The sequence below is a fragment of the Macaca nemestrina genome, chromosome 5 (assembly GCF_043159975.1).
Source record: "Macaca nemestrina isolate mMacNem1 chromosome 5, mMacNem.hap1, whole genome shotgun sequence".
In the NCBI taxonomy this organism is placed as follows: domain Eukaryota; kingdom Metazoa; phylum Chordata; class Mammalia; order Primates; family Cercopithecidae; genus Macaca; species Macaca nemestrina.
The window spans coordinates 150,858,174-150,880,749 of record NC_092129.1 but is presented as its reverse complement, the minus strand read 5'-3'; the positions used below and the strand labels follow the sequence as shown (position 1 = coordinate 150,880,749).

Below are 22,576 nucleotides of genomic sequence, written 5' to 3'. Positions count from 1 at the left end.
GGAGTTTTATTACTTAAGCAGGAAGAGAAAATGAATTCTGCTACACTGTGCCAAATTGATTTAACTCAACAAATACTGGGAGAAACTCTTGAAAGAAAGGACTTTTCTTTTGAAGGCAGCTGTTACATATTAGTTTGATGGCTCCAAAAGGCACCCAAAGTTTAGTGATTTGAATGTTCAGTCAGGTTAGGCTTCATTACGTTCTGGTAACCAACAACCTAGAAATATTTGTTGCCCTAGGAGGGCTTACGAAATATAGCCATCAATCTTTCCTATTCTGATGTGCCTGCCCCTTTGCAGTGTGACTTTGCCATTCCTCCTATCAAGAGGTAAATTCTAGGCTCCTAGCCTTAAATCTGGGCTGACTTTGTGATTTGCTTTGACAAATAGAATGTGGCAGAAGTGATGTTATGTGACTTTTGGGGCTAGGCCTCAAGAGACCTTGCAGTTTATGTTTTGGATTCCTCAGAAATTGCCCTGAGACTGCCATGCTATGATGGCTAGGGATAAAAGACCCTGAGGAGGAAGTGCCGGCTGTCCTGCTCTCCACTGAACTCAGCCCCTAGCTGACTGCCGCTGCATGGAAGACCAGCAGAAGAACCGTCTGGCCAAGATGAGAAAGAATAAATCATTTTTAAATTTCCTACACATTGTGTGGTACTTTTTTTCCTGCATTAGTAGAAATGCAATTAATTAAAATAACAAAGGTTTACTTTTTGGTCATATTACTTATCCACTGAGAGTCAGCTGGGTATTGCCTTTCTTTTTTTTTTTTTTTGAGACAGAGTCTCCGTGTGTCGCCCAGGCTGAAGTGCAGTGGCATGATCTCAGTTCATTGCAACCTCTGCCTCCTGGGTTCAAGCGATTCTCCTGCCTCAGCCTCCTGAGCAGCTGGGATTACAGGTGTATACCACCACACCCAGCTAATTTTTGTATTTTTAGTAGAGATGGGGTTTTACCATGTTGGTCAGGCTGGTCCCCAACTCCTGAACTCAGGTGATCTGCCTGCCTTGGCCTCCCAAAGTGCTGGGATTACAGGTGTGAGCCACTGCGCCCGGCTGGTACTGTGCTTTTGATATCACCCAGGGATCTTGGCTGGTGGAGCAGCCACCATCTCAAACATTACTATACAGAGGGGAAGAGCAGGGTGAAGACTGCATTGAGCTTCCATCAGGAAGTGATACATATTACTTGTACTCACATCTTATTGGCTAAAACAAGTGGCTGGGGGAAATTCTATCCTACCATGTGACTGAAAGAAGACAAGGCCACAATATTTGTGAACATCCTTAAGTACCCCCCACCTTTAAGATAGTTTATTTCTCTCTTGTAACAATCTAAGTGGCTGTGCAGGGCTGGTATGACATCAACGCTGTGTCAGATACCCAGGCTCCTCTGTCTGTTTGCTCTGTCATCTCCAGCATGTTGCCCTCATCTGCCTGGTGGAAGACGGATCTCCACTAGGTTATATTCCATGAAAAGAAAAGGCACACTGCCTTTTTATTTTAGGGACATAACTTGGAAATTATATACATAAGTTCTACTAACATTCCATTGGCTGGAGCCAAGTCACCTGGTTACCTAGCTGCAAGGGAAGCTAGGAAATATGGTCTTTAGCAGGGTGACTGTGTGTCCCCCCTAACCATCTCTTCCTGTGGAAGGAGGGAGAAAAGATATTTAAGAGGCAGGGGAGGCACCAGCAGCTCTGCCACAGCAGCCCTGCCACAGCAGCCACTTTGGAGTCCCTAACACCAGGGGGTCCTGATCTTCATGCACTCAGCCCTGTCCAAGGGGAGTCCCACTTTGTATACATGTGTTTCTGAGGACTCTTTGTTTTTTTTTTTTTTTTTTTTTTTTTTGAGAAGGAGTCTGGCTCTGTCGCCCGGGCTGGAGTGCAGTGGCCAGATCTCAGCTCACTGCAAGCTCTGCCTTCCGGGTTTACGCCATTCTCCTGCCTCAGCCTCCCGAGTAGCTGGGAACACAGACGCCCGCCACCTCGCCCAGCTAGTTTCTTTTTTTGTATTTTTTAGTAGAGACGGGGTTTCACTGTGTTAGCCAGGATGGTCTCGATCTCCTGACCTCGTGATCTGCCCGTCTCAGCCTCCCAAAGTGCTGGGATTACAGGCTTGAGCCACCGCGCCCGGCTGTTTTTGTTTTTTGATACAGAGTCTTGCTCTTGTCACCCAGACTGGAGTGCAGTGGCATGATCTCAGCTCACTGCAACCTCTGCCTCCCGGGTTCAAGTGATTCTCCTGCCTCAGCCTCCCAAGTAGCTGGGATTACAGGTGCCTGCCACCACACCCGGCTAATTTTTTTGTATTTTTAGTAGAGACAGGGTTTTGCCATGTTGGCCATGCTGGTCTCAAACTCCTGACCTCGTGATCCACCCACCTCAGCCTCCCAAAGTGCTGGGATTACAGGCGTGAGTCACCGTGCCTGGTCTTATTTATTTATTTATTTTTCTTTTTGAGATGTAGTCTTGCTCTGTTGCCCAGGCTGGAGTGCAGTGGCACAATCTTGGCTCACTGCAACCTCCACCTTCTGGGTTCAATCAGTTCTCTAAGGACTCACTTGTAAATCAAAAGGGTTTTTACGAACTTAATGATCACTTCAGAGAGGTTTCATCTTCAGTTTTTAAATTGATCTTATTTATTTTTACCCTACATTGTTCAAAAGGTACTGAAAAGACTTCTGTGGGTCAGGGAGACTAACACACTAGCCTCAAGTTTCTTTGCTTCCTGCATTTCATACAAGTGTAGGTTATGATGTAAAGGCACATCCCAGCACCCCTAAAACTTTCATTCCTTTGAGTAACCAACCCCAAATGTATTTACTTTGCCAGTTGAGAATTTCATCTACTAGACTTTCCGTAAAAATGTTGTAAACATTTTTCCTGTCTCCAAAACTAAGTGTTGATTTCATCTTCCCCCCCCCACCCCAGGTTCTCTCTGGGGAAGGATTGTAGGGAATAAAAGTATTGTCAATCTTCCTATTTATCAAGAAGTTCTAAAAAAATTAGTTTCACCCCCCCCTTGGACATTTGTGTTCAAGAAGACAGAACTGTTCTAGGCTCTCAGAAAGTAAAACCCACTTGGTAAAACCCAAAATAACACTAAAATTTTACTTAAATAAAGTATTTTGCAATATTTTGGATGGTTTGTGGGATTGTGTGCTTTAGACTATTCACACAAGAGCAAGGTGCATGTGTGCACACACGAGCGCAAATATGTGTTTGCCTGCGTGTTTGTGAGCATGCGTGTCTGGTGCACATGTGCACACATGGGTGGGTGGAGCATGGGGGCAGTACACAAAACCTGTGGGGGAGATCTATTGACTCTATAGATATATTAGCATCAGGGAGACAGGGCAAAGGTTCCACCCTTCAGCTCAGTCCCCAGTCCCTGCTTATTATTTCCCTAACAGAAGACCATCCCCCTTGCCACTCCCTGGGTTTTCTTCTCTGGCAGCAATGAAGCAGCTGCTGAGCCAGCTCTGGTTTTCGGGAAGTCAGATGACCTTTTCCCTCCCGCGGCTCTCTGCCTCTCGCTGTCCCTAGGGAGGACACCATGGACCCACTGATGGTTCTTTTTTGCCTGCTGTTCCTGTACCCAGGTAGGAGGCAGGGAAGGGGGAACCTCAGGGTCCTGTGTGTGAGGCTGGTGCTCCCAGCTTGAGTTCCCACGTGTGAAACAGAGTCTCTTTTGCTTTCCTTTTCTCATCTGTGTCTTCCTTCTTTCTCCATTGCTGTCTCCTTGTTCCCACGCCTCCAGGTCCGGCAGACTCGGCTACCTCCTGCCCTCAGAACGTGAATATCTCTGGTGGCACCTTCACCCTCAGCCATGGCTGGGCCCCTGGGAGCCTTCTCATCTACTCCTGTCCCCAGGGCCTGTACCCATCCCCAGCATCACGGCTGTGCAAGAGCAGCGGACAGTGGCAGACCCCAAGAGCCACCCGGTCTCTGACTAAGGCGGTCTGCAAACGTGAGGCTCCCTGTGGGCTTTGCTCAGGGTGCTACACCAGGCGCCACCCCAGAACTTTTGTTTCGGAGTTGCTCAGGGTGGGACTTAACCTGACTAGATGGCAAAGTTGCTTTTGCAGAGGGCTTTTCAAAATATCCAGAAAACGGCCGGGCGCGGTGGCTCAAGCCTGTAATCCCAGCACTTTGGGAGGCCGAGACGGGCGGATCACGAGGTCAGGAGATCGAGACCATCCTGGCTAACACAATGAAACCCCGTCTCCACTAAAAATACAAAAAAATTAGCCGGGCGTGGTGGCGGCGCCTGTAGTCCCAGCTACTCGGGAGGCTGAGGCAGGAGAATGGCGGGAACCCGGGAGGCGGAGCTTGCAGTGAGCCGAGATCGCGCCACTGCACTCCAGCCTGGGCGACAGAGCGAGACTCCGCCTCAAAAAAAACAAAAAAAAACAAACAAAATATCCAGAAAACGTCAATGGCCAGTAGCAAGGAATTGGGAACAGGTTTTGATGGAGACTGTGGGGTGCTAAAGCCAGGGATGACTTTTTATGTACAACTGACTGTCTAGTAGTGACCATTCTGAATGGAGGCTGAATGGTCCTGGAGTCCTCTAGACATCTGAGGATCCCAAGGGGAGTGTCTGGGGAGGCCATGGCCCTCAGGGGGCTGAGGGAAGTGGTTATTTATCAATCAATTCACTTAGACTCTGTGAAATTGGCAATATTCAATGAGTTGCCAAAAACAGTAATTTCACATGCTGCAACCTAATATATCAGTGTTTTGACAGCCAGTTGGCCATTCCCATGCATTCTGGTATAAAATCACCTGCTTAATCCCCAGCCCAGGTGTTATCCATCCAGCCCTATTTTCCCCACCCACTTCCTCTCTCTCCAGCTGTGCGCTGTCCAGCCCCTGTCTCCTTTGAGAATGGCATTTATACCCCACGGCTGGGGTCCTACCCCGTGGGTGGCAATGTGAGCTTCGAGTGTGAGGATGGCTTCATATTGCGGGGCTCGCCTGTGCGTCAGTGTCGCCCCAACGGCATGTGGGATGGAGAAACAGCTGTGTGTGATAATGGGGGTGAGTGCTCTGGCTGATGGGCTACACGGGGGCTGGGGTCTCCTGGGGAACCCTGGGGCCCAATGTGCATCCAGGAAGCCTCTATGGGGATAGGGGTCTGTTGTTCAGTGTGCCATAATAATATTCCTGGATTTTGGTAAATTGAGGTCTACAGGTCACACATCAGAAGTCTGCAAGGGCCAGGCCCCAGGCAGCTGGTGCTAAGCTTCAGATGTAGCATAAAACCTCCACACACTCTGCCCGGCTTTTCTAAATGCCTCAAAGCAACACTTCATATTCAGGCCCCACAAATTATTGTAGGAAAGATATGCTGGGAGAGAGTCAAGTACTGTGCTTTAATGCCTTGCCTTTAAAGCCAGGTTTGGGTTCCAAGCCCTGCTCTGACTTTGACAGACTTTGAGAAGGTTATTTAACTTTTCTAAGCCTCAGTTTTCCCATCTGTAAAATAAGGATAGTGAGTGCTGACCTCATGGGGTTGCCATCTGGATTAAATGAGTTAACATTAGTAAGCATATACAACAGCCCCTGGAGTGCAGTGGCTCACGCCTGTAATCCCAGCACTTTGGGAGGCCAAGGTGGGTGGATCACAAGGTCAGGAGTTCGAGACCAGCCTGGCCAACATTGTGAAACCCCATCTCTACTGAAAATACAAAAATTAGCCAGGTGTGGTGGCGCACGCCTGTAATGCTAGCTACTCAGGAGGCTGAGGCAGGAGAATCATTTGAACCGGGAGGTGGAGGTTGCAGTGAGCCGAGATCACATCATTGCACTCCAGCCTGGGTGTCAGAGTAAGACTCTGTTTCCAAAAAAAAAAAAAAAGTGCTGGGTGCGGAGCCTCATGTCTGTATGTCTGTAATCCCAGCACTTTGGGAGGCTGAGGTGAGTGGATCACCTGAGGTCAGGAGTTTGAGACCAGCCTGGTCAACATGGTGAAACCACATCTATACTAAAAATACAAAAAATTAGCTGGGCGTGGTTAATCCCAGCTACTCGGGAAGCTGAGGCAGGAGAGTCACTTGAACTTGGGAGGCGGAGGTTGCAGTGAGCCTAGATCGTGCCACTGCACTCCAGCCTGGGTGACAGAGTGAGATTCTGTCTCAAAACAAACAAACAAGCAAGCAAACAAACAAAACCAAGAAAAACAGCCCTGGAATCTGATACACGCCATGTACACATTTTTTTTTCTTTTTTTTTTTTGAGATGGAGTCTCGCTCTTGTTGCCCAGGCTGGAGTGCAGTGGTGCAATCTCAGCTCACTGCAACATCTGCCTCCCAGGTTCAAGTGATTCTCCTGCCTCAGCCTCCCAAGTAGCTGGGATTATAGGCATGTGTCAACACGCCTCAGTAATTGTGTATTTTTAGTAGAGACAGGGTTTCTCCATGTTGGCCAGGCTGGTCTCAAACTCTTGACCTCAGGGGATTCCACCCACCTTGGCCTCCCAAAGTGCTGGGATTACAGGCGTGAGCCATGGCACCCGGCCTTATATGGATATATTTTATTTCTTTAAGAGACAGGATCTTGGCTGGGCGCGGTGGCTCACACCTGTAATCCCAGCACTTTGGGAGGCTGAGGCGGGCGGATCACGAGGTCAGGAGATCGGGATCATCCTGGCTGACACGGTGAAACCCCGTCTCTACTAAAAATACAAAAAAATTGGCCGGGCGTGGTGGTGGGCGCCTGTACTCCCAGCTTCTTGGGAGGCTGAGGCAGGAGAATGGCGTGAACCCGGGAGGCGGAGCTTGCAGTGAGCAGAGATCGCGTCACTGCACTCCAGCCTGGGCGATAGAGTGAGACTTTGTCTCAAAAAAAAAAAAAAAAAAAAAAGAGATTGGATCTTGCTGTGTTGCCCAGGCTGGCTTCAAACTCTTGAGCTCAAGTGATCTTCCTACCTCAGCCTCCTGAGTAGCTGGGAATGCAGGCATGTGGCACCACACCTGGCCATAATCATTTTTTTCTTTTAGACAGAGTTTTGCTCCTATTGCTCAGACTGGAGTGCAAAGGCGCAATCTCGGCTCACTGCAAACTCTGCCTCTGGGTTCAAGCAATTCTCCTGCCTCAGCCTCTCCAGTAGCTGGGACTGCAGGCATGCGCCACCACGCCCAGCTAATTTTGTATTTTTAGTAGAGATGAGGTTTCTCCATGTTGGTCAGGCTAGTCTTGAACTCCCGACCTCAGGTGATCCTCCCACCTCAACCTCCCAAAGTGCTAGAATTATAGGCATGAGCCACTTCGCCTGGCCCATAAGCACTTTTATCATGGTTATTGCTGCCACTGTGAATGGTGAGGGGCTCTGCTTGGCAGAAGTAGGGCTCCTAGGATTTCCTGGAGCCGCATTTGCCTGTGGGTTTGGGAGCTTCTTGGATCATGGTTCTCAGCACATCATACAGAAGACATGGAGTCCACAAGATGGCAGGACCACCTTCACCTAGTGGTCCAGACCATGGCTCCCCGCTCATGCCCTTGGCTCTTTGCCAAATGGCCATTTATTCAGACGTGACTCTAACTTATTTTAAAATGGAGGCATAATTTACTTATTGTAAAATGTACAAATCTTTTTTTTTTTTTTTTTTTTTGAGACGGAGTCTCGCGCTGTCGCCCAGGCTGGAGTGCAGTGGTCGGATCTCAGCTCACTGCAAGCTCCGCCTCCCGGATTTGCGCCATTCTCCTGCCTCAGCCTCCCGAGTAGCTGGGACTGCAGGCGCCCGCCACCTCGCCCGGCTAATTTTTTGTATTTTTTAGTAGAGACGGGGTTTCACCGTGTTAGCCAGGATGGTCTCGATCTCCTGACCTCATGATCCGCCCGTCTCGGCCTCCCAAAGTGCTGGGATTACAGGCTTGAGCCACCGCGCCTGGCCAAAATGTACAAATCTTAAATATTAGGCTCAACGATTTGTTACACAAGCACCCACTCATCTAATCATCACCCAAGACAGAGAATGAGGTTCCCTCTTGTCCCCTCCCACAAGGTAATGGTTCTTCCGACCTCTGTCTCCATGGACTAGTTACCTTGTGCTCACATTTCCTGTAAATGGAATCATGCAGGATGTGGTCTGTTGCTTCTGGCATCCCTTGTTCTACATTCTGCCTGTGAGATTTATCCATGCTGTTGTGTGTATCAGTACTTTGTTCTTTTTTATTGCTGTGTAGTATTCCATTATATGGATATATTACAATTTATCCATTCCCCTCTTGGTGGACATTTGGGTTATTTTCAGTTTGGGGCTGTTAGAAGTAAAGCTCTAGGACCATTCTTGCATGTGATTTTGGTACATGTATGCACTTGCTTCTCTTGAGTAAATGATCGAAATGTGGAATTGTCACATCAGAGGCTGGCATATGTTTAGTTGTAGTAGAGGCTGAGAAAGTTTCTCCCACGTACATGCCAGCAAGGTAACAGAGTTCCAGTCGCTCCGCATCCTCGCCAACACTTGGAATTACGGGTCGTTTCAGTGTTAGCCGTTTTGATGGGTGTGTAGGGATGCCTCACTATGGTTTATGAAATACAAATGTTCTCTGAGGGAGTGGAGGGACCATCAGCTGACGTCTTCCCTGGGTCTCTGGGGGCTCTGGGACAGACACGGGTGCATCCCTGGGTTGGAACTGGGAAGCTTCTGCTGGCAACTGAGACGGCTGAGGAGGCAGAGCCTGATGGGAGGGGCTGCTCAACTCTGCCTTCCTTTGTTCACTCACAGCTGGCCACTGCCCCAACCCCGGCATTTCACTGGGCGCGGTGCGGACAGGCTCCCGCTTTGGTCATGGGGACAAGGTCCGCTATCGCTGCTCCTCGAATCTTGTGCTCACGGGGTCTGCGGAGCGGGAGTGCCAGGGCAACGGGGTCTGGAGTGGAACGGAGCCCATCTGCCGCCGTGAGTAGCTGCCCTACCCTCCTGAGACTCCCCAGCACACCCGGCCGCTGCCCCGGCTGACCCCTGTGTGGCTCCCCCCACAGAGCCCTACTCTTATGACTTCCCTGAGGACGTGGCCCCTGCCCTGGGCACCTCCTTCTCCCACATGCTTGGGGCCACCAATCCCACCCAGAGGACAAAGGGTGAGTGTTTGAGGTGGGGTTTCTGGTTGAGCAGGGTGCTGGATCTGGGTTGGAGCAAGGGAGAGTGCGAGCTTCCTGGAGGCCAGGAGCCTTGGTGGGCTCAGCCACTGGAAGGGAGGGAGGCAGAGAAGCTGGACCTGCTTGGCAAGAGCGCAGGAAGGAGGTGGGGATCTCAATGCTCCCCTTCCACATTTCTCCAGAAAGCCTGGGCCGTAAAATCCAAATCCAGCGCTCTGGGCACCTGAACCTCTACCTGCTCCTGGACTCTTCGCAGAGTGTGTCGGAAAATGACTTTCTCATCTTCAAGGAGAGCGCCTCCCTCATGGTGGACCGGGTCAGGAATCAGGAGCCCGCCTGCAGCAGAGGCCTTCCTGCGCTCACTCTCTCTGTCTCTTTCTCCTCCTCAGAGCCCCACTCACAGCCCACCTCCTCCTAGAAATCTTCTCAGATTCTACTCATGCCATGTAGGAATCATGAATTCAATTTATACAACCATAATTTTTATTCCACAAGCACTGTTAGGACCCTGTGCTGGGGGCTGGGGAACAGCAAAGATGGAAAGCCTGAGGTCTTGCTTTCCAGGAATTCATCATCTAGAACAGTGGTCTCCACAGAAAGGTAGCGAGATAACACACAGGAGTGAAGAGAAAAATACTGATGCCCCTGTGGAATAATTTAAATCAGATTAATAATTTAACATTTAATAATTTCCTCTTAAAACTTCAGCATTATGGCCGGGCGCGGTGGCTCAAGCCTGTAATCCCAGCACTGTGGGAGGCCGAGACGGGCAGATCACGAGGTCAGGAGATCGAGACCATCCTGGCTAACACGGTGAAACCCCATCTCTACTAAAAAATACAAAAAACTAGCCGGGCGAGGTGGCGGGCGCCTGCAGTCCCAGCTACTCGGGAGGCTGAGGCAGGAGAATGGCGTAAACCCGGGAGGAGGAGCTTGCAGTGAGCTGAGATCCGGCCACTGCACTCCAGCCTGGGCGACAGAGCGAGACTCTGTCTCAAAAAAAAAAAAAAAAAAACTTCAACATTTTGTGCAGGCTTTAAAATGTGTGTGATAGACCAGGTGTGGTGGCTAGTGCCTGTAATCCCAACACTTTGGGAGGCCGAGGCAGGTGGATCACTTGAGGTCAGGAGTTTGAGATCAGCCTGACCAACATGGTGAAACCCCGTCTATACTAAAAATACAAAATTAGCCACATGTGATGGTGCACGCCTGTAATCCAGCTACTTGGGAGGCTGAGGCAGGAGAATCGCTTGGATCTGGGAGGTGGAGTTGCAGTGAACTGAAATTGTGCCATTGCACTCCAGCCTGGGCAACTAGAGCGAAACTCCGTCTCAAAAAAAATAAATAAAATAAAATATGTGTGATAGAAGTTTGGAAGCCACTGGTTTAAGTTCCTCACCAGAACTTTGTTTTGTAATTATGCTTTTCACAATACTTCATGTAATATTATAAATGGTTTTCCCTCCCACCTACATTTTAAAGAGGGCAGTTTCTGTGCTCTCTTGGGACTCAAAATTAAGTAACTTGTTGCACTGTGAGGCAGCAACACACACAAGTTCCAGCAGTGACTGAGAGTCATGTGACAGGTTCAGATCCCACTTCCACCTCCTCCTCATGATGTGATGGGGGGAGGGGGACGAGGCACCATGCTTCAATTTCCTTATCCATAAAACAGGGGCCATCATGCCCCCTCACAGGGTTGAGTGAAGATTAAATGAGGAGAGAGTCTGTCAAAGAGAAAGATGCTCAACTGAGGTTACTTTTTGTTTTTTTTTTTCCCTGAGATAGTTTTTCTCTGTCACCCAGGTTGGAGTACAGTGGCGTGATCTTGGCTCACTGCAACCTCTGCCTCCGAGTTCAAGTGATTCTCCTGCCTCAGCGTCCTGAGTAGCTGGGACTATAGGTGCCTGCCACCATACCAGGCTAATTTTTGTATTTTTAGTAGAGATGGGGTTTTGCCATGTTGGTCAGGCTGGTCTCGAACTCCTGACCTCAGGTGATCCACCTGCCTAAAGTGTTGGGATTCAGGCATGAGCTACCGCGCCTGGCCCACAGCTTCTTCCTAACAGCCATTTCCTAGTGTCTCCACTGGTCCTAGCCTCTGTCGGTCTCATTCCAGTTTCTCTGCTTCCTCCAGAGCTCTTTGCTTGCTCTCTTACCATCTCCCCTTTGACTTCAGGGCCCTTTACACTGCCTCTCACTTGCCCCACACAGATCTTCAGCTTTGAGATCAATGTGAGTGTTGCCATTATCACCTTTGCCTCAGAGCCCAAAGTCCTCATGTCTGTCCTGAACGTCAACTCCCGGGATATAACTGAGGTGATCAGCAGCCTGGAAAATGCCAAATACAAAGGTACTGGTGTCATCACATGATAGCAATGGGAGAGGAGAAGATGGACCCTCTCAGGGCCTGCAAACAAATTCTGCATGAGTTAGAGTGTGAGGCCTCTTGGTGGCACCTGAGTCCCACAAGTCTGGGGTAGTTTCAACGTCCAGGGTTATGATGGGGGAGCCCAGCTGTTCCCCGCTCATAGCTCATTCTAAGGTGCTGCAGGTCCAAAGACACTGTGCAGGTCTTCAGTTCCTTCCAGTTGCCAAAACCACACTGTCTGGTTTGCATGGCTGCACATTGCCATCTCCCCATGTCATTAGCCACCCATACGCCATGTAAAGCTGCCTGCTGGCACTTAGCAAATGGCTGAAGCCTCTCAAGATTTTGGAAACCTCATCTTTGAATCTTGGGACTTTAGTGTGGTCTTGAATTGGGGTTATGCAATGAACATTTCTTTTTTTTTTTTGAGATGGAGTCTCACACTGTCACCCAGGCTTGAGTGCAGTGGCACGATCTCGGCTCACTGCAACCTCCGCCTCCCGGGTTCAAGTGATTCTCCTGCCTCAGCCTCCCAAGCAGCTGAGATTTCAGGCACCTGCCACCACGCCTGGCTAATTTTTTGTATTTTTAGTAGAGACGGGGTTTCACTGTGTTGGTCAGGCTGGTCTCGTGATCCTGACTTCGTGATCCGCCCGCCTCAGCCTTCCAAAGTGCTGAGATTACAGGTGTGAGCCACCTTGCCCGGCCCTATGCAATGAACATCTCTAAGGTGGAAAGGCTTTTAATGTTTGAACAAGCAAAGATGCCAAATCTCTATCTGAATGGCAAATGTCTGAGTTTATCAAAGCAATTGATAAATTGCATTTCCAGGCTGGGTGTGGTGGCTCATGCCCGTAATCCCAGCACTTTGGGAGGCTGAGATGGGCAGATCACTTGAGGTCAGGAAACCAGCTTGGCCAACATGGTGAAACCCCATCTCTACTAAAAATACAAACAATTAGCTGGGCATGGTGGCCAGTGCCTATAATCCCAGCTACTTGGGAGGCTGAGGCACGAATCGCTTGAACTGGGGAGGCGGAGGTTGCAGTGAGCCAAGATCACGCCACTACACTCCAGCCTGGGTGGCAGAGTGAGACTCTGTCTCAAAAAAAAACAAAAGAAAAAAATTGCATTTCCAGTAATTGGGGGAATAGAATGATCCCCTATCCCTTAGTGGTAGGCAGGAAGTTTCTAAGAGAGTCCTTCCTTTTGGCATATTCCAGATCATGAAAATGGAACTGGGACTAACACCTATGCAGCCCTAAACAGTGTCTATCTCATGATGAACAATCAAATGCAACTCCTTGGCATGAAAACGATGGCCTGGCAGGAAATCCGACATGCCATCATCCTTCTGACAGATGGTGGGTATCATGGTCTCTGAGTGTGTCTGGAATAGTGGAAGGGGCAACAATATGGGGTCAGAAGCCCTGAGTTCTGATTCTCCCTCTGCCTGACACTTTGGGCCCTGGTTTTTTGTTTTTAGAGATGGGGCCTTGCTCTGTTGCCCAGCTGGTCTCAAACTCCTGGCTTCAAGCAATTCTCCTGCCTCAGCCTCCCAAAGTGCTGAGATTACAGGTATAAGCCACCACACCTGGCCTAGTTTCTTATTTATAAAATAGGGTCGAGTGTGGTCAGCACTTTGGGAGGCCAAAGTGGGTGGATCACTTGAGGTCAGGAGTTTGAGATCAGAGGGGTCAACATGGTGAAACCCCGTCTGTACTAACAATACAAAACCATTAGCTGGGTGTGGTGGCACATGCCTGTAATCCCAGTTACTTGGGAGGCTGAGGCAGGAGAATCGCTTGAACCCAGGAGGCAGAGGTTGCAGTGAGCCAAGATCATGCCACTGCACTCCAGCCTGGACAACAGACCGAGACCCTCCATTGTCTCAAAATAAAATAAAATTAAATTAAAAAAATAGAATTAGTGTTGATGATGATGACTGTAACCACAACGACAGCAACGATGATCATGATAGCTGTCCTCCTTTCCTTACACAATTTTTATGGAAAGTTATTTAAGTTGCCTGTGTGAAAGTGCTTTGTGTTAGCTCTTGTTACCCTCTGGGAGATAACTTGGAGATAAGTGAGGAAACGTGGCTCTCGAGCAGGAATGTCGAGGGGCACAGATGCAAGGAACAGTCTGTAGTGGATCTGGCCTTGTCATTTGCCTCTTGATATTATCCAAATTACACAGTTCCTCCAGGACTTAGTTTATAAGATGAGGATACCGATTCTTCCTGGGGTTTCATGAGAATTAAATGAGATAAAGTATAGGAAGCACCTGGTCCAGTGCCTGGAATGTAGAAAATTTCAGTAAAAAAAAATATATATATATATATACTTTTTTTTTTTTTTTTTTTTTTTTTTTTTTTTTTTGTTGAGACAGGGTTTCACTCTGTTACCCAGGCTGGACTACAGTGGTGTGATCTTGGCTCACTGCAACCTCTGCCTCCCGGGCTCAAGCAATTATCATGCCTGAGCCTCCAGAGTAGCTGGGACTACAGGTGTTTGTCACGCACCTGGCTAATTTTTTTTTTTTTTTTGAGACAGAGTTTCACTCTTGTTGCCCAGGCTGGAGTGCAATGGCGTGATCTTGGCTCACTGCAACCTCCACCTCCCGGTTTCAAGCGATTCTCCTGCCTCAGTCTCTGGAGTAGCTGGGGTTACAGGCATGTGCCACCACACCCGGCTAATTTTGTATTTTTAGTATAAGCACGGTTTCTCCATGTTGGTCAAGCTGGTCTCAAACTCCCGACCTCAGGTGACCGCCTGCCTCGGCCTCCCAAAGCGATGGGATTACACGAATGAGTCACCGTGCCCGGCCACACCTCGCTAATTTTTTGCAGTTTTAGTAGAGACAGGGTGTTGCCATGTTGCCCAGGCTGCTCTCGAACTCCTGAGCTCAGGCAATCCACCTGTTTCGGTCTCCCAAAGTGCTAGGATTACAGGCGTGAGTCACCATGCCCAGTCTAAAAGTATACTTTAAATCTCTTATAGGCAGTGTAAGTGTTGAGGTTCCCAGGCTAAATGTTTTCCTACTCTTCCAGGGCCCTGGGAAATCCTGATATTACCTAGAAGAAGTCTTTATTCTCTTTGTTCTAGGAAAGTCCAATATGGGTGGCTCTCCCAAAACAGCTGTTGACCAAATCAGAGAGATCCTGAATATCAACCAGAAGAGGAATGACTATCTGGGTGAGCCCCTGCCACTGCCACCACATTTGTGCTGCTCCTGCAGAGGTCACGATATCTTCAGCCAGGGATCCCAGCATCTTAGCTCTGGTCCAGAGCCACACGGTTTTATTTCTGCGTCGTTCTGTACAAAGGCAACTGAGTATCATGTTGAAGAGTCTGGAGTCAAACTACTGCCCATGGTCTCAACCTTTTCTTCTTCTTCTTCTTCTTTTTTTTTTAGACAGTGTCTCACTGTCACTCAGGGTATATCCCTGGAAAGATGTCCACCCATGCTGGCCCAGAAGCTGGTCCAGAAAGTAAAGATGTCCACCCATGGAGTGCAGTGGTGCAATCATAGCTCACTGCAACCTCAAACTCCTGGGCTCAAGCGATCCTCTCAACTCAGCCTCCCAAAGTGCTAGGATTACAGGTATGAGCCACTATGCTCAGCCCATCTTTACGAATTGTTTAAAATTAATTTTTAATTTTTTGTTTTGAGACAGAATCTTGCTGTGTTGCCCAGGCTGGAGTGCAGTAACTGGATCTCAACTCACTGCAACCTCCACCTCCTGGCTTCAAGTGATTCTACTGCCTCAGCCTCTAGAGTAGCTGGGATTACAGGTGTGTGCCACCATGCCCGGCTCATTTTTGTATTTTTAGTAGAGGTGGAGTTTCACCATATTGGCCAGTCTGGTCTCAAACCCCTGGCCTCAAGTGATCTGCCTGCCTTGGCCTCCCAAGATGCTGGGATTATAGACAGACGTGAGCCACTGTGCCCAGCCAATTTTTAATTTTTAAATTATTATTTTTTTTATTTATTTATTTTGAGACGGAGTCTCGCTCTGTGGCCCAGGCTGGAGTGCAGTGGCGCAATCTTGGCTCACTGCAAGCTCTGCCTCCCGGGTTCACGCCATTCTCCTGCCTCAGCCTCCCGAGTAGCTGGGACTACAGGCGCCTGCCACCGTGCCCGGCTAATTTTTTTTTTGTATTTTTAGTAGAGATGGGGTTTCACCGTGTCAGCCAGGATGGTCTGGATCTCCTGACCTCGTGATCCACCCGCTTCGGCCTCCCAAAGTGCTAGGATTATAGGTGTGAGCCACTGCGCCCGGCCTTTATTATTATTATTATTATTTTTTTGTTTTGTTTTGTTTTGTTTTTGTTTTTGTTTTTGTTTTTTGAGACGGAGTCTCGCTCTGTCACCCAGCCTGGAGTGCAGTGGCCAGATCTCGGCTCACTGCAAGCTCCGCCTCCCGGGTTTACGCCATTCTCCTGCCTCAGCCTCCCGAGTAGCTGGGACTACAGACGCTCGCCACCTCGCCCGGCTATTTTTTTGTATTTTTTTTTTTTACTAGAGACGGGGTTTCACCGTGTTAGCCAGGATGGTCTCGATCTCCTGACCTCGTGATCCGCCCGTCTCGGCCTCCCAAAGTGCTGGGATTACAGGCTTGAGCCACCGTGCCCGGCCTATTATTTTTAATTAACAGCTTTAGACAGAGAATCTTGGTTTCATCTTCAGTGGGCTGTGGCCATGGGCAGTTTCTTCATCTGCAAAAGGGGAATAGTACTAGGACCCAGCTCACAAGCTGACAGGGGAAGATGCTCAGAGAAACACTGCCTGCCTGGCACAGAAAAATGCCCAGCATATGTTAGCCATGACTACGACTGTCATCGTTATCATCATCATCATCATCATCATCATCAGTATCTCATGTTTCAGGAAACTTTCCAGGAAGAAGAGACCTCGATTCCCTCTAGGGAATGTCCCTGGTGGTTTCTCTTTCAGCAGCACAGCTGGCTAACTAAGGCTTTGGCAGTTGCAGCCTCTAAAGGAACAATTCTTCAGGTTCAGACTAAACACAAATTGCACTGACCTTTGATCAGAAAGTAATTTCAGAGAGAGATGCTCAGACAGGGAGGGCAACCGGTTTTGAGCCCCAACATTTCGTCTTCCGCTTAGCTCCTCTCCTTTCCATTCACACTGCTCCCTCCCAGCTCACCTGGCCCTGGGGGTAAGCTGATTCCTCTTTAAAACTCTGGCCCAAGGAAGACAAAATTTAAAGCCCACTCCCTTCCTCCTTAGCATCACTGGGCCAAGGTTACGTCACTGGGCCAAATGCTACAAAAACATTTTATTGAAAATAAGTAGGAAACCAAATGAAAATAGTCAAAGAAAACGCACAAGGCATGATCATTGTCTAGCTCCAACTGTAACTGTTTCTCTCTGGGCCATTGCCAGATTGCCTCCTGGATGAAGCTCTCTTGGTCTACCTAAGCACCTTGCTTTTACACACAACGCAGGGCTCTCTGAGAGCAAAAATGCGCCACAAGGGTTGCAAAGGCTGAGAGAGGAGCAGACTCCGTGATCTGCCTGAGGGCAGTTCCGACTGGCACCACAGTCAGAGAACAGGCGCGGCCTGCTGCGTGGGTCCAGGGCCTCCAGTGGGAGGACGTGGCTTTAGGCCCTTCTCCCAGATGCTACCTTTTACAGAGGAAGACCACATCTGAGGTTTTGTTTCCATGTTATGTTCTGAGTTCTTTCTATTCATTCAGTCATTTAAAAATACTTACCAAAGTACTACAAACCTGGGTGGCTTAGAACACAGAATTTCTTTTTCTTACAGTTCTGGAGGTTAGAAGTCTGAGATCGAGGTGTTGCAGGGCCGTGCTTCCTTGGAAGGCTCTTGGGAAGAATTCTTTCCTGTCTTTTCTGGCTGCCGTTGGCTCCAACCGTGCCTTGGCTTGTGGCAGCATAAACCCATTCTCTGCCTCTGTCTTCAACTCGCCTTCTTTTCTGTGTGCACCTCTGTGTCGTTACATGCTGTTCTCTTATATAGATAGGAGACCCACTGCCTGTGTCTTTGTGTCCAAATTCCCTTCTTCTTCTTTTGTTCATTTGTTTGAGACAGAGTCTCGCTCTGTCACCCAGGAGCCCAGGCTGCAGTGCAGTGGCGAGATCCCAGCTCACTGTAACCTCTGCATCCTGGGTTCAAGAGATTCTTTTTTTTTTTTTTTTTTTTTTTTGAGATGGAGTCTGGCTCTGTCACCCAGGCTGGAGTGCAGTGGCCGGATCTCAGCTCACTGCAAGCTCCGCCTCCCGGGTTTACGCCATTCTCCTGCCTCAGCCTCCCGAGTAGCTGGGACTACAGGCGCCCGCCACCTCGCCCGGCTAGTTTTTTTGTATTTTTTAGTAGAGACGGGGTTTCACCGTGTTCGCCAGGATGGTCTCGATCTCCTGACCTCGTGATCCGCCCGTCTCGGCCTCCCAAAGTGCTGGGATTACAGGCTTGAGCCACCGCGCCCGGCCGGTTCAAGAGATTCTTATGCCTCAGTCTCCCAAGAAGCTGGGATTACAGGCATGTGCCACCATGCCCAGCTAATTTTTGTATTTTTAGTAGAGACATGGTCTCGCCATGTTGGCTAGACTGGTCTTGAACTCCTGGCCTCAAAGCGATCTGCCTGCCTTAGCCTCAAAAGCTGCTGGGATTACAGGCATGAGTCACCACCATGGCCAGCCAATTCACTTTTTTTTTTTTTTTTTTTGAGATGGTGTCTTGCTCTGTTGCCCAGCCTGGAGTGCAGTGGTGCAATCTCGGCTCACTGCAACCTCTGCCTCCCAGGTTCAAGCGATTCTCCTGCCTCAGCCTCCTGAGTAGCTGGGATTACAGGCATGTGCCAGCATGCCCAGCTAATCTTTGTATTTTTAGTAGAGGTGGGATTTCACTATGTTGATCAGGCTGGTCTCGAACTCCTGACCTCGTGATCTGCCTGCCTCAGCCTCCCAAAGTGCTGGGATTACAGGCGTGAGCCACCGCGCCTGGCTCACTTCTTCTTCTTCTTCTTTTTTTGAAATGAAGTTTCGCTCTTGTTGCCCAGGCTGAAGTGCAATGGCACGATTGATCTCGGCTCACAGCAACCACCGCCTCCTGGTGATTGCAGGTGTGAGCCACCATGCCTGGCCCCGGCTTACTTCTTCTTGTTTTTATTATTATTATTTTTAGTGGAGATAGGGTTTCACCCAGTTATCCAGGATGGTCTCGATCTCCTGACCTCATGATCTGCCCACCTCAGCCTCCTAAAGTGCTGGGATTACAGGCATGAGCCACTGCGCCTGGCCTGGCTTACCTCTTCTTATAAGGACCCCAGTCATTGGACTAGAGCTCACCCTAATCCAGTATGACTCAATCTTAACTTGATTACATCTGCAAATACCCTTTTTCCAAATAAGGTCACAGATACTAAGGGTTAGGATTTGAACACATCTTTCTGGGGGACACAATTCTACCATTATAGGCAATAAACAGGATAAGAAAACCATAGAACCCAGCAGGTGGTAGGTGACACAAGCTAAGAGGTCTTGTCATGTTGCCCAGGCTGGTCTGAAACTTCTGGCTTCAAGGGATCCTCCCACTTTACCTCCCAAAGTGGGGATGAAAGTGTCTGGGGCATTGCAGTTTTAGACAGGAAGACCAGGGAAGGCCTCACTGAGAAGGTGACATTTGAGCCAAGACTTAAAAAGGTACAAAAGTGAGCTATGTGGAAGTCTGGGGGAGGAGTGAACTAGGCAGAGGCATAGCTGGGGCCAAGGGCCTGAGGTGTGACTACGCCTAAGGATTTGATAAACTTCAGAGAGGCTGTGTGCTACAGGAGAGTGAAGGGCAGGCAGTGGCAGGAAATGAGGGCAGACAGGTAGCAGTGGGGAGGACGCAGGGGTCCAGCTTATGTAGGTCTTGGTTGGACACAGTGAGTTTCAGATGACAGCCTCCTGTCTCATGGGGTAGCCCCAAAGCCACAGGAGTCTGGTGATTTCCTTCTTCCCCAACAGACATCTATGCCATCGGGGTGGGCAAGCTGGATGTGGACTGGAGAGAACTGAATGAGCTGGGGTCCAAGAAGGATGGCGAGAGGCATGCCTTCATTCTGCAGGACACAAAGGCTCTGCACCAGGTCTTTGAACATATGCTGGGTGAGTGAGCGTTGCCCTCCCTGGTGTAGGGAGGATGGTGAGGAGCCCGTCAGAAGCCCACGTTGGGAAGCTAGACACAGTGCCCTTCATTTGCTTCCTTCCCCATCTGATCCTCACACCCACAGATGTCTCCAAGCTCACAGACACCATCTGCGGGGTGGGGAACATGTCAGCAAACGCCTCTGACCAAGAGAGGACACCCTGGCATGTCACTATTAAGGTACCAGGAAGGAGGGGCGGGGCTTGGATTCCAGAGGTGAAAGTGGCCATGGGCCAGAGATACTGCAATCCCTGAAGATCACCTGTTCCCCCTGTAGCCCAAGAGCCAAGAGACCTGCCGGGGAGCCCTCATCTCCGACCAATGGGTCCTGACAGCGGCTCACTGCTTCCGTGATGGCAACGACCACTCCCTATGGAGGGTCAATGTGGGTAAGGCAGGGGATGCACCAGGCTCCCGATCCTGAAGCCACAGATCCCACCACCTGACCCAGCCTCTGGCCCCTGCAGGAGCCCTGGTCTAGCCTAATCTGGCATATCATTTCCAGGAGACCCCAAATCCCAGTGGGGCAAAGAATTCCTTATTGAGAAGGCAGTGATTTCCCCAGGATTTGATGTCTTTGCCAAAAAGAACCAGGGAATCCTGGAGTTCTATGGTGATGACATCGCCCTGCTGAAGCTGGCCCAGAAAGTAAAGATGTCCACCCATGCCAGGTGCCTGGAGTCTGGGATGGGAGGGTGCCCTCCAGGGGAGAGTGCTCTGGAGAGCCCTGGAAGAGATACTGGGGACAGGCTGGTGTGACTCTTGCTCTTCTCCCCAGGCCCATCTGCCTTCCCTGCACCATGGAGGCCAATCTGGCTCTGCGGAGACCTCAAGGCAGCACCTGTAGGGACCATGGTGAGCGCTGGGACTTATGGTGCTTGAGAGCTGGGGCCGGGGTTTAGGGGTGATAACAAGGACTAGGCTGCAGTTCCCAAGCCAGGAATCTGGATTCTGGGTAAAAGGACCAGCACCAATATCCTCTTCTCTTGACTATAGAGAATGAACTGCTGAACAAACAGAGTGTTCCTGCTCATTTTGTCGCCTTGAATGGGAGCAAACTGAACATTAACCTTAAGATGGGAGTGGAGGTGAGGGTCTCAGGTTGGGGATGCTGGGATCCCCCTGTGACAGCTCGCAGAATCTCTCTCTTCCTTCTCCAGCTCTGGCTGCTTTCTCTCTCTGACGTGGGTCACCCCTCCTCCCAAGTCTCACAAACCTGCTAGGTGTCCCTGAGTCTGCTTATTCTTTTGATGTTGTTGAGATGGAATCTTGCTCTGTCTCCCACACTGGAGTGCAGTGGCACGATCTTGGCTCACTGCGACTTCTGCCTCCCAGATTTAAGTGATTCTCCTACCTCGGCCTCCCAAGTAGCTGGGATTATAGGTGCTTGCCACCACATGCAGCTAATTTTTGTATTTTTAGTAGAGACAGGATTCCGCCATGTTGGCCAGGATGGTCTTGAACTCCTGACCTCAAGTGATTTGCCCACCTCAGCCTCCCAAAGTGCTGGGATTACAGGCGTGAGCCATTGCACCCAGTCAGGTCTGCTTATTCTTCCCTTCTCTCTGGTTCCACCCCTACGGCAGTGGACAAGCTGTGCCGAGGTCGTCTCCCAAGAAAAAACCATGTTCCCCAACTTGACAGATGTCAGGGAGGTGGTGACAGACCAGTTTCTATGCAGTGGGACCCAGGAGGATGAGAGTCCCTGCAAGGGTGAGTCCCTCACCATGCCTGGATTCCCGAAGGGGAAGGCCACCTGTGTCCCTGTGGCCGGCGTGCATGCCAGAACACCAGTCCACTGCCCTGTATGACGCTGTCTCCTGTCACCCTTTGCTGGCAGGAGAATCTGGGGGAGCAGTTTTCCTTGAGCGGAGATTCAGGTTTTTTCAGGTGAGAAGGTGGAAGCTTGCAGGACCCAGGGGTTACAGGATGTCAGCCTTGTTGGGGGCATGAGGGAGGCCTTTGAGGGATCTAGGGAGGTTGGGGCTTACAGCTGGAGCTGTGGCAGCCTCCCAGCCAGTTCTCTCCTTTTCTCCAGGTGGGTCTGGTGAGCTGGGGTCTTTACAACCCCTGCCTTGGCTCTGCTGACAAAAACTCCCGCAAAAGGGCCCCTCGTAGCAAGGTCCCGCCGCCACGAGACTTTCACATCAATCTCTTCCGCGTGCAGCCCTGGCTGAGGCAGCACCTGGGGGATGTCCTGAATTTTTTACCCCTTTAGTCATGGCCACTGAGCCCTCTGCTGTCCTGTTAGAATCCGCCCCCCCTCCATCTTCTACCTCTGAATGCCCACCCTTAGACCCTGTGACCCATGCCGTCTCCTAGTTGAGTAAATCCGGGTCTCTAGGATGCCAGGGGCAGCGCACACAAGCTGGGAAATCCTCAGGGCTCCTACCAGCGGGACTGCCTTGCTGCCCCACCTCCCGCTCCTTGGCCTGTCCCCAAATTCCTCCCCTGGTTGACTTGACTCATGCTCATTTCACTTTCATATGGAATTTCCCAGTTATGAAATTAATAAAAATCAGTGGTTTCCACATCTGTCTGTGACTCTATCTGGAGGCCAGGTAGGGCTGGCCTGGGGGGAAGGGGAGGCCAGAATGACTCCAAGAGCCACAGGAAGGCAGGTCAGAGACCCCACTGGACAAACAGTGGCTGGACTCTGTACCATAACACACAAGCAACAGGGGAGTGAGCTGGATCCTTATTTCTGGTCCCTAAGTGGGTGGTCTGGGCTTGCTGGGGAGGAGCTGAGGCCAGAAGGAGGTACTGAAGGGGAGAGTCCTGGACCTTGGGCAGCAAAGGGTGGGACTTCTGCAGTTTCTGCTTCCTTGACTGGCAGCTCAGCGGGGCCCTCCCGCTTGGATGTTCCGGGAAAGTGATGAGGGTAGGACAGGCGGGGCAAGCTGCAGG

At 50.0% G+C, this 22,576-nt stretch overlaps 1 protein-coding gene across 1 annotated transcript; it reads left to right on the top strand.

The window, feature by feature from the left end:
• The first annotated feature begins 3,324 nt into the window (after positions 1-3,324).
• Positions 3,325-22,200, top strand: LOC105497597 (complement C2). The gene is made up of 18 exons (XM_011768807.2): positions 3,325-3,612; positions 3,771-3,980; positions 4,868-5,053; positions 8,746-8,919; positions 9,003-9,101; positions 9,302-9,435; positions 11,334-11,472; positions 12,714-12,854; positions 14,598-14,687; positions 19,489-19,629; positions 19,755-19,849; positions 19,947-20,058; positions 20,175-20,340; positions 20,448-20,524; positions 20,666-20,757; positions 21,256-21,382; positions 21,510-21,559; positions 21,708-22,200. The coding sequence occupies exons 1-18, from the start codon at positions 3,567-3,569 to the stop codon at positions 21,885-21,887; spliced, it is 2,259 nt and encodes a 752-aa protein (XP_011767109.1). The 5' UTR covers positions 3,325-3,566; the 3' UTR covers positions 21,888-22,200.
• The last annotated feature ends 376 nt before the right edge of the window (positions 22,201-22,576 follow it).